The sequence below is a fragment of the Eimeria acervulina genome, genomic scaffold, assembly GCF_000499425.1.
Source record: "Eimeria acervulina Houghton genomic scaffold, Eah_scaff134, whole genome shotgun sequence".
In the NCBI taxonomy this organism is placed as follows: Eukaryota; Apicomplexa; class Conoidasida; order Eucoccidiorida; family Eimeriidae; genus Eimeria; species Eimeria acervulina.
Window position 1 is genome coordinate 51,833 of NW_013550277.1, and position 10,872 is coordinate 62,704.

General features: G+C 54.6%; 2 protein-coding genes across 2 annotated transcripts; one reads left to right on the forward strand and one right to left on the reverse strand.

The window, feature by feature from the left end:
* Positions 1–409: 409 nt before the first annotated feature.
* On the forward strand, positions 410–7,208 carry EAH_00019750 (hypothetical protein, conserved; the record flags this gene model as incomplete). The annotated part of the gene is made up of 14 exons (XM_013397268.1): positions 410–875; positions 1,074–1,587; positions 1,769–1,871; positions 2,069–2,351; positions 2,592–2,763; positions 2,939–3,182; positions 3,432–3,520; positions 3,630–3,878; positions 4,828–5,146; positions 5,310–5,450; positions 6,020–6,307; positions 6,648–6,717; positions 6,873–6,922; positions 7,131–7,208. The coding sequence occupies 14 exons, from the start codon at positions 410–412 to the stop codon at positions 7,206–7,208; spliced, it is 3,066 nt and encodes a 1,021-aa protein (XP_013252722.1).
* A 1,228-nt stretch (positions 7,209–8,436) lies between these two features.
* Positions 8,437–10,765, reverse strand: EAH_00019760 (hypothetical protein, conserved; the record flags this gene model as incomplete). Its single annotated transcript, XM_013397269.1, has 6 exons — positions 8,437–8,704; positions 8,963–9,191; positions 9,338–9,612; positions 9,766–9,913; positions 10,204–10,368; positions 10,603–10,765. The coding sequence occupies 6 exons, from the start codon at positions 10,763–10,765 to the stop codon at positions 8,437–8,439; spliced, it is 1,248 nt and encodes a 415-aa protein (XP_013252723.1).
* Positions 10,766–10,872: the final 107 nt, after the last annotated feature.

Genomic DNA, 10,872 nt, shown 5'->3' on the forward strand with positions numbered 1-10,872 from the left:
GCCCCCGGCGGCAGCAGCAGCAGCAGCAGCGGCAGCAGCAGAAACAGAGACAGCCGAGAAGCGGTATGCTTCCGTTTTATTAAGGAGGGCTGCGTGTTTTCATTTGTCAATACACAACAGCAGAACAGCCACCGCTGCTGCTGCTGCTGCTGCTGCTGCTACGCATGCAGCAGCCGCTGCCGACTGAGGCGGGCAGCAGCAGACAGAAGGCCTCTACGAGCAGCAACTCGGAAAAAAGCAGCAGCAGCAGCAACAGCAGCAACAGCAGCAGGGGCAACAGCAGCATCAGCAACAGCTCAGCATGTCTCAGCAGCCGCAACAGTAGTAGCAGCAGCAGCAACAGCAGCAGCAACAGCAAAGGCAGCAAACGCAAGGCGAGCAGCATTAGCTGCTGCTGCGCAGAGACAATATGTCAGCAGCTGCTGCCCGCGAGGCGGCTGCTGCTTCTAGCGGCAGCAGCGGTTCAACTGCAGCAGCAACAGCAGCAGCAGCAGCGGCAATAGCAGCAACACCGCCAGCAGCAGGATCTGCCGCTGCTGCTGCTGCTGCTGATCCTGTGGTTTCCTTCTTGCTGCAGGATGATCAGCAGCTGCAGCAGCACATCGAGCTCTGTACTGAGTTGCTGCAGCAGCTGCTACTTAATAGCAAGCGGAAGCAGCAGCAACAACACATTAGGGAGCAGTTGCTGCCGGAGCTGCAGCAGCTGCAGCAGCAGGCAGAAGCAAAGACAGCGCGGCTGGCGCAGCAGCTGAGGGCAGCAGCAAAAACAGCAGAAGCGATTAGCGAGCCCATTAGGAAGCTGCAGCAGCAGCAGCAACTGCTGCAGCAAGCAGCAGATATAGCGAAGCAAATAAATGCTATACGCACACAACAGAGTATGCGTGGCTCCCTGTGTTTCTCTTCTTGCTGCTGCTGCTGCTGTTACTGCTGCTGCTGCTTCGGTCCCTGCTGTGGTTGCATTTGCTGCTGCTGCTGCTGCTGCTGCTTTTGCTGCAGATGTGGTGGGGTGTGTCTTGCATCTAACCATAAATCTGCTGCTTGTGCTGGTGCTGTTGCTGCTGCTGCTGCTGCAGAACGTGCTGCTGCTGCACTGGAAGAGGGGGATGTGCTGCTGGCTGCTGCATGCATTAGTAGCTGCCTATACACCCGAGATAACTTCGAGCGAATAGACGAGCAGTATCAGCAGCAGCAGCAGGGAGAAGCAGCAGCACCTGAAGGCATCTGCAGAGCAGAGGCTGGTGTGCTGCAGCAACTGCAACAGCAGCAACAGCAGCTGCTGCAGCACCTCAACAAGCGTCTGGCCGCCGTGGCGCGGAGACTCGTAGCAGCAGCACTGCAACAGCAGCAGCAGCAGCAGCAGCAAATGTCTCGTTTGGATACAGGGGGCAGCGCAGACAACCCGGAGCAGCAGCAGGAGCTGGATCAGCAAGACCGGGACGAGCAGCAGCAGCAGCAGCAGGAGCAGCAGGCAGAATTGTCTTTGTTGCTGCGGTGCTACTTTTTGCTGCGGAGAGGTGCTGCAGCAGTTAGAGGGTTTTGTCGATGTGCTGCAGAAGCCCTAGCAGATGATTGCTCCAGATACTTCAAGTAATTAGGGTTTAGGGTTTAGGGTTTAGGGTTTAGGGTTTAGGGTTTAGGGTTTAGGGCTTAGGGCTTCATTGTTCGCCTCTTTCTGCGTCAGCAGTCGTCCTGCTTTGGCCTTTCTCCATCAGGCTGAGGCGTCTTGCTGCTGCTGCTGCTGTTGCTGCTGCTGCTGCTGCTGCTGCAGGGTGCTGCTGCAGCCGCAGAAGCAGACGGGATCAGGGAAGCCGCATGCAGCGCTGCTGCATCGGCTTTTTAACAACATCTCCAAGGTTGCTGCAGTGCAGCAGGTAGTTGCTGCTGCTGCTGTTGCTGATGCTGCTGCTGCTGAACCTTATTCTGCGTTCGTTGGCTGTTGCTGCTGCGCCTCCTCTTTGACAGCGCTGCAGCGGCTGCTGCTGCTCCGGCTGTCGAGCCGCTGTTGCTGCTGCTGCGGTGGCTTCTGCTCACCCTGCTGCTGCTGCTGCTACTGCTGCTGCTGCTGCAGGTCCTACGATCTGCGGTGCTGGCAGTGGCGGGCCGCTACTCGAGGGAAATCTCTGGCGGCGAAGCCGATGGTGACGGTGCTGCTGCTGCTGCTGCTGCTGCAGCAGAAGCAGCAGCTTCTGCTGCAGCGGGAGCCCCTGCAGCAGCAGCAGCAGCAGCATTTTTCTTAGCAGCAATTTCTCAGGAGCTGGACGTGCAAGGCGTGAGGGTCCTCAACCATTTCCTTGACGCCAAGTCAGCTGCCGCTGCTGCTGCTGCTGCTGCTGCTGTTGCTGTTGCAGTTGGTGCTGCTGCTGTTGCCCTGCTGCAACGGGCCGTGCTGCAGCACAGCCTTTACTTCTAACGGACACTTCAAACAGCAGCAGCAGCAGCTGCTGCTGCAGCTGCCGCCGTTGCTGTTGCTGCTTGATGGCCTGTTTGTGCTTCTGCTGCTGCTCTGTTAGCAGATGCAGGGCGCAGTGCCGGTGTTGCTGCATTTGCTGCTGTTGCTGTTGCTGTTGCTGCTGCTGCTGCTGCTGCTGCAGGCAGGACTTCTTCGCATTCAGAAAGACAGAGGGAACGGAGAGAGACCCGGAAGCCCTCAGGTGAAGCACCTACGCCCAGCAGCAGCAGCAGCAGCAACAACAGCAGCAGCAGTAGAAACAGCAACAGCAGCAGCTGTAGCAGCAGCTGCAGCAAGTGCATCTGGTTGGGCAGGTGCCTTTCGTGCTGCAGCGCATTGCGCTAGGCGCTCTTTGCTGCTGCTTTTGCTGCTGCTTTCGCTGCTGCGATTTGGGCATTGCTGCTGTTGCGTTGCCTCTCATGTTGCCACGTGCATGCATCCTGCTGCTGCTGCTGCTGCTGCTGCTACTGCTGCTGCTGTTTCCTGCAGAAAGGTCGAGACGCGGTTGGAGGAGTGTGTGCTGCTGAGCCGCTGCTGCAGCAAGACGCATGCAGCGCTGCTGCAGCAGTTTCGAGCAGCACTGGGCAGCGCTGCTGCTGTTCCTGCAGATGCCGCAGCAGACGGCAGCAGCAGCAGCAACAGCAGCAGCAGCAACAGCAGCAGCAGCAGCAGCAGCAGCAGTCGGCTTCGGAATGAGAGTAATGCGGTGGCCGAAATGTTGACGCAGCAGCAGGTGGGGAGCAGCAGGTGTTGGTGTTGTTGTTGCTGCTGCTGCTGCAGCAGCAGCGAGACTGAGAGAAGAAGCAAAAGACAAAGCAAAAAATAAAAACAAAGACGAATGAAGATATAAATGATAATACAAACAAACCACCGCTGAGAGCCCTTTCCCTCTCTTACTTGCATGGGGTTATGCCTCATAGATATCTTACTGCTGCTGTTGCTGCTGCTGCTCTTGCTGCTGCTGCTGCTGCTGCTGCTGCAGGTTCGCCAGGTTGAGCATCCGGCGCTGATGCAGCGACGAGAGGAATTAGTGGCGGAGTACATCGCCCTTGAGCATGCACTCATGCTTTGGTGTGTTTCTTGCTGCTGCTGTTGCTGCTGCTGCTGTTGCTGCCGCTGTTGCTGCTGTTGCTGCTGCTGCTGCTGCAGTGACTGCGGGTGTTTGCTTTGCTTTCTTCAGGGCTGTGCGGGAGGCGCTGGAGGTGCAGGATGAATTGCCGTTTGCTGCTGCTGCTGCAGCAGCAGCAGCAGGGCGAAACGCAGGCGAGGGTTCGGTTGGAGCAGCAGAAGCAGCAGCAGCGCAGCAGCAGCGTTTAGCAGCATTAAAAGAAGCAGAAGAAGAAGCACTCAGAGGGGGTGAAGGCCTTTACAGCACTATGGCTGAGGACCTCTTCTTTGTGCTGCAGGCTTCGGTGCAACGCGCCCTAAGGTCTGCTGCTGCTGCTGCTGCTGCTGCTGTTGCCGCATGTGCTGCTGTTGTTGCTGCTGCTACTGTTGTTGCTGGTGCTGTTGTTGCTGCTGCTGCTGTTGTTGCTGTTGCTGTTGTTGCTGCTGGTGGTGCTGCTCTCGTCGGTGCTGCTGCTTCACTGCTTCTGCATGTGCCGCTACTGCTTGTGCTGCTTATGTTTTGCTGCATTTGCTGTTGCTTTTACCTATGCTGCTGTTGCTGCGTTTGCTGCGTTTGCTGCTGCTGCTGCTGCTGCTGCTGCAGGTCCGGCGACAGCCTAGCTTTATGTGCTTTACTAAATCATGTTGCTGCTGCACTGCGCGGCGAAGTGCTGGGGGCCTTAAAGAGCAGCTTAGAGGGAGGGAAGACTACTTATTCTTCTTTTATTCAGGTGTATCTTCATTTATTTATTTATTTATTTGTTTATTTGTTTATTTGTTTATTTGTTTTAATGTCGCTAATGTCTCCTCTGCTCTCTGTCTCTTTATCTTTGTTTTTCTCTTCGTCTGTCTCTCTCATCTTTTTTACTTCTTTATTTATCTATATGTTTATTTGTTTTATTTATTTATTTATTTATTTTGTTTGTTTGTTTGATTATTTATTTATTTGTTTTATTTATATATTTACTTATTTATCCCCTCACTGCGGTGTACAGGCACCTCTATTGAAACGATTTTAATATATTTTTTTTGTATTTGTTCAGGACGAGCACCGCCTTATGCATTATTCATTTGTTAATTCAATTGAAGCCAAATATGAAGGAAAAGCCCTGCCAGATAAACTCAGTGCGCTTGCTGCTGCTGCTGCGTATGCAGCTGTTGCTGCAGCTGCTGCTGTTGCTGCTGCTGCTACTGCTGCATTCGCATCTGCTGTTGCTTCTGTCGCTGCTGCTGCGTATGCTGCTGCTAGCCTTTTGTTTGTGCTATTGCAGCAACAGCTACTCAAGTGCTGCAGCTGCTGCAACAGAAAGAGGTGCTGCTGCTGCTGCTTCTTCTCCTAATGCTGCTGCTCCTGCTGCTGCTCTTGCTGCTGCTGCTGCTGCTGCAGGAGCCTGTCATTGCTGGCCCGTCGCTGTCAACAACGTACAGCTGTGTCTCTCTTCCCTTGCTAACTTTAAGGCTGTTACTCAAAACGCAATGCTGCAGCAGCACCAGCAGCAGCAGCAACAACAACAACAAGATCCAGCAGCAGCAGCAGATGCAGAAGGCGAAGGCAAATCCCCGCTTCTTATTATGCATTACACGCTGCAAGTGGGTAGACACTTCGGCTGCAGCTTCTGCTGCTGCTCTTGCGTTGCTGCTGCTGCTGCTGCTGCTGCTGCTGCACCCGTTGAGGCTGTGCGGCAGCTGCCTCCTTTCCTACTACTCTTGCTGATGCTGCTGCTGTTGACGCTGGATGCTGCTGCTGCTGCAGGAGCTGGACGGAGCAGCAGAGGCGCTGCAGCAGCTGCACCACCGCAGCTGCAGTCTAACGATAAGATTTTTTCAGGTGTATTGGCAGCACTGCTTTGAGCTGCTTAAAATGTGCGATTTCGATCGGGATGCAGCTTTGATGGTGAGCTGCTGCTGCTGCGAGTGCTGCTGCTGCTGCTGCTGCTGAGGGTGCTGCTGCTGCTGCACTAGCAGCGGGCGTTGGTGTATGTTTGCTGCTGCTGTTTGCTGCGACGTTGTCTTTTGCTGTCTCTGACTGTCTGTCTCCTTGCTGTTGCTGCTGCTGTTGCTGCTTCTGTTTTGCTCTGCTGGCTGCCTGTGCTTATGCCTGTGCTTATGACTCTGCTGCATTTGCTGCTGCTGCTGCTGCTGCTGCAGCAAGAAGGGTGTTTGCTGGGGTGTACGTGGAGGTTGAAGCTGCAGCGGCTCTTCGGTTTGTTAGGGACGCACTTTAGCCGCTTCTTTGATTCTAAAGGGCAGGCAACTCTCTGCGATTTGCTGCTCGATCTCGTCAGTCTGCTGCTGCTGCTGCTGTTGTTGCTGCTGCTGCTGCTGGTGCTGTCTGTGGCTGTGTGGGTTCCGCTGCTCTATCTGCTGCTGTCGTCTCTATCGAGTGCGGCGGTTTCATAGGCTGCTGCTGCTGCATTTTGCTGCTGCTGCTGCATTTTGCTGCTGCTGCTGCTGCTGCTGCAGGTCGTGAAGCAGCTAGAAGCAGGGTTAATGCAGAAGACGTATACTGCTGCTGCGGGTATGACTGCGAGTCAAGAGACTCGGAGCCTTTGTTTGGTGGTGCAGCGGCTAAGCCTGAATGCTGCTGCAGGCAGCAGCAGCAGCAGCAGCAGATTCGAACACCGCGAAGCAGCAGCAGCAGCAACGGCAGCAGCAGCAGCAAATCGATGCTCCTTCTTCGATGATTTTGAAGATGAAGAGGAGAGCCTTGCAGGCATTCATATCAATTACCCAGAACCTGTTCGCTCCAAGGTAATTGCTGCTGCTGCTGCTGCTGCTGCTATTAGTGTTGGTGTTGCTGCTGCTGCTGCTGCTGCTATTAGTGTTGGTGTTGCTGCTGCTGCTGCTGCTTCAATTAGGGTTGATGGTGCTGCTGCTGCCACTGCTGCATCTGCTTCTGAGGAAGGTTTCTGCAGGTCGCGGCTGCTGCTGCTGCTGCTGCTTTTATTTGTTGGTGCTGCTGTTGCTTCAAAGGCCTTCTGCAGTCGCCTCAGCATCAGTTCCAGCAAGCAGAGCAGCAGCAGCAACAGCAGCAACTGCAGCAGCAGCAGCAACAACAATCGTTTGTGTTGTCTGTTTTGCTGCTCTTCAGTTTGGTCGCGTGTTTGAAATCGGAGAGCTTCTCAGCCTCCCCTCCCTCAGCGAGGTCTCTGATCTGCTCGGTGTGCTGCTGCTGCTGCTGCTGCTGTTGCTGTTGTTGCTGCTGCTGCTGCTGCTGGTGCCCACGCTGGTGCTGCGCGTCTTGATACTGTTGCTGCTGTTGCTGCTGCAAGGGGTCAACCTGTTGCTGCTGCTGCTGCTGCTCGATTTGTCTCAGGGGAGGTGGAAGGCGGACGGTCGCTGCTCTCTCTTGAAGAAATTAAAGCTGTGAGCTGTTGCGGCTGCTGCTGTTGCTGCCGCTGCTGGTACTGCTGCTGCTCCTGTGGTTGTTTCTGCTGCGGTTGTATGTGTTGCTGCTGTTTTGCTGCTGCAGTTCTTGCGGCTGCTACGACTCCAAGGAGCGTGCTACTGCTCTGCACCTATCTGTTGCTGTTTTTGCTGCTGCTGCTGCTGCTGCTCTTTGCTGCTGCTGCAGGTCCTGCGGCTTCGCGTGGATTTCTCTGACAATGAAATTGAGGAGACGCTCGCCAGCTTCAAGCCGCTGTCCGGCTGAGGCAGCAGCAGCAGCAGCAATAACAAGAGAAGCACCGCTAGTAGCAATAGAAGCAGCATCTCTAGCAATAGAAGCAGCAGCAGGAGCAGCAGCAATAGAAGCAGCAGCAGCCACAGGAAGAGCAGCACCATTCTGTCAAAGCAAGCGAACGCTGCAGCAGCAGCCGCAGCGGCAGCAGGAGTTCGTGCTGCTGCTGCTGCTGCTGCAGCTGCTGCTTGAGTTACATTTGGGCTGCGTAGATGGTCAGCCGCCGTGCGTGTGGATAGACCGAACAGCAAGTGCTACTGATGCTGCTGCAGCTCCTGCTGCTGCTGCTGCTGCAGGCGCACTCTATAGAAGCAGACGAACGCGACAGCAGCAGCAGCAGCAGCTTTTCGCGCTTCAGCTGCACCAGCTGTTTTGGCTCGAAGCAGCAGCATCACTAACTGCAGCGACAGCAGCAGTGACAGCACCAGCAGCAACATACGCAGCAGCAGCAGCAGTAACAGCAGCAGCAGCAGCAGTAGCCATGACTGCCGTTAAATATCTCAGTACAGCAGCACCAGCATGTTTAGGAGCAGCAGAACTGCGCGGCGCAGCAGCAGCAACTGCCGCTGCTGCTGCTGCTGCTGCCGCACTTTCTGCATACAGCACAACTGAAGCTAATCAAATTATGTCTTTTATAACTTGATGGCAGTCAAAACAAGAAAACATACGGTAAGTTGCTTCTGCCCTATCCTGGCTGCTGCTGCTGCTGCTGCAGCTGCTGCTAAATGAATGCTGCAGCAGCGAGACCGCTGCAGAAGCAATTGTAAATGACAAAAAAAAGCAAGCAGCAGCAGCAGCAGCAGCAGTTGTCACTGCTGCTGCTGCTGCTGCTGAGCACTGGCTGCACATACGGCTGTTGCTGCAGACACCCAAAACCACCAGCAGCGGCAACAACAACAGCAGCAGCACCAGCAGCTCCAGCAGCTGCAGCAGCAGCAGCAGCAGTTGCTGCTGCTGTTTTGAAGATGCCAAAAATTCAAAGGCTTCATTATGCTCAGCTGCTGCTGCTGCAGTGCCGGCAGCAGCTGCCAAGCGCTACATGGAGCCCACCACTGTTGCTGCCGCGGCTGTTGCTGCTGCCGCTGTTGCTGCTGCTGCTGTTTCTGCTGCTGCTGTTGCTGCTGCTGCATGCAGCATAAAAGCGAGGCCCCGTTGCTCCTCGGCATTGCTTCCATCACTACTGCTTTGCTGCTGCAGCGAGTTACGCACTGGCTAGAGGAGGCGCTGCTGCTGGTGCTGCTGCAGTTGCTGCTGCTGCTGCTGTGGGGTTTAGCTGCTGCATTTCATCATTCAATTCATCTCCCGCCCAAAAGGGTTGGTCTTCTTCTACCTCCATTTGCTTCTGGGAGTCGTTGCTGCTGTTGCTGCTGTTGCTGCTGTTCTTGCTGCTGTTGCTGCCGCGGTTGCAGCTGCTGCCTGCTTCTGCTGCCCACTCTTCAACGCGAGCCAGCACAGCCCTTGCACGCAACCTGCAGCAGCAGCAGCAGCAGCAGCAGCAGCAACAGCAGCAGAGGCAAGGGGAGTGGAAAGCTTCTGCTTCACCGGCTGTAGCAGCGTATGCTGCAGCAGCAGCACCAACAGCAGCAGGGACAGCAGCTGCAGCAGTAGGAGCAGCGGGAACAGCGGCAGTAGTAGGAGCAGAACCAGCAGCAGCAGCACCAGCAGCAGCAGCAACAGCAGCAACAACTGCAGCAGCAGCAACAACAGCAACAACAAGCTGTTCTGACTCTTTTTGTTTAAATACAACGAAGAGAGTAACAAGAGTAGCAGCAACAGCCATGCCCAGCAATACACCGCGCAGCAGCGCTGCTTTTCTTGTCCTTTCTTCTTCTCCTCCAGCAGCAAACCCCCTCAGCAGCTGACTATTTGCTGCTGCTGCTGCTGCTGCTTCTGACGGTGATGCTGCTGCTGCTCCTCCGGAAGATGCTGCGGCAGACAATGCTGCTGTGTTGTGAGCTGCCACACATAAACGATGACAGCAACCCTAAACCCTAAACCCTAAACCCTAGGTGACTAGGTTGTCAATAGCTTTCGCTAAACCCTAAACCCTAAGCCTTAAACCCTAAGTCCTAAACCCTAAATGATTGAGGTTAAACCCTCACGTGAACAAGGGGGGCCGCAGACGCCCTCTTCAATTTCCCTGAGACAGTTGGCTCCTGTTGCTGCTGTTGCTGCTGTTGCTGCTGCTGCTGTTGCTGCTGTTGCTGCTGCTGCTTCAGCAGGGAGGAGCCGGCGACGGTGGCGAAGGCAATCGGCTCTGCAGGGACCCCAATCGGCCCATTCACCCTTAGGGCAATTTGCTGCTGCTGCTGCTGCTGCTGCTTCTGCTGCTGCTGCTGCTGCAGATGCACACAGAACACCCGCAGCTGCAGCAATCCTACTTATGTGCAGAAAGAACAGACCGCAGCAGCCAAGCAGGATCTACTAGCGGAGCAGCAGCAGTAGTAGCAACAGCAGCGACAGAAGCAGCAGCTAACCCCCTGCGTCTGCTGCAGCATAACACCGGCTGTTTCTGCTGCTGCTGCAGGACCGATGTTCAACTGTAGGAGGGCAGGGATCTCCCAGCAGCAAAATGTCTCTGCTGCGCGTCTCCTGCCTTATCGCTCTGCTGCTGCTGCTGCTGCTGCTGCAGTCCCCGCAGCCACTCCAGGGGGACCAACTTGAGAGGAGACAGCCGCCTAATAGCAACGCAAGAAAAGAGAGAAAGAGACAGAAAAAATAAAAACTAACAATAAAATTAAAACTTAAATTAAATTAAATTAAATTAAATTAAATTAAAAATAATAAAAATAATAAAAATGAAAAAGAAGGCAAACAAAGACAAGGAAAAATAAACAAACAAACAAACAAACAAAGAAAAAGACAAGCAGCAGCAGCAGCAGCAGCAGCAGCAGCAGCAGCAGATAAACCCTTAAACCAAACAAACAAACAAAAAGAAGAGACAGAGCACAACTCAGCAGCGCCTCACTGCAGCTTGGGGTGTCTCTGCAGGGCAATACTTGCAGCAGCAAATCTTTACAAACGACGCCCTTAGGCTGCTGCTGCTGCTGCCGCCTCCGCTGCTGCTGCCCAAAGCCGCAGCGCCCGCTGCAGGGGCCCCATGGACCCCACGGGGTGTACAGACACTCCGATGCTGCAAACAAACAAACCCCTAAACACTAAACCCTCTAGACACTCCGCTGCTGCACACAAACCAAACCCTAAACCCTAAACCCTAAAGAATGAACCCTAAACCCTAAACCAGTTTCCAGCACACTGAACTCGTAGCCTACATAACTAAACAAAAAACCCCCTCTCTTACACCCAACCTCAAACCCTAAACCCTAAACCCTAAACCCTAAACACTAAGCCCTAGGTGCGGTCTCACCTCCACACGATTCTTCGTTGCAGCTTTCTATTTGTGTGTCTGAAGCACCCCACACATCCCCTTCGTGCTGCTGTGGCTGCTGCTGCTGCACTAAATGCTGCTGCTGGTGCTGCATCAGCTGTTGCTGCTGTTGCATCAGCTGCTGCTGTTGAAATGGTTGCATCGGAAGCATCTGAAGCTGCTGCTGCAGCAGGTGCTGCTGCTGCTGAATTAGCTGCTGCTGATTCAGTGGCTGCAGCAGCAGCAGCTGCTGCTGCTGATGAGGCAGCA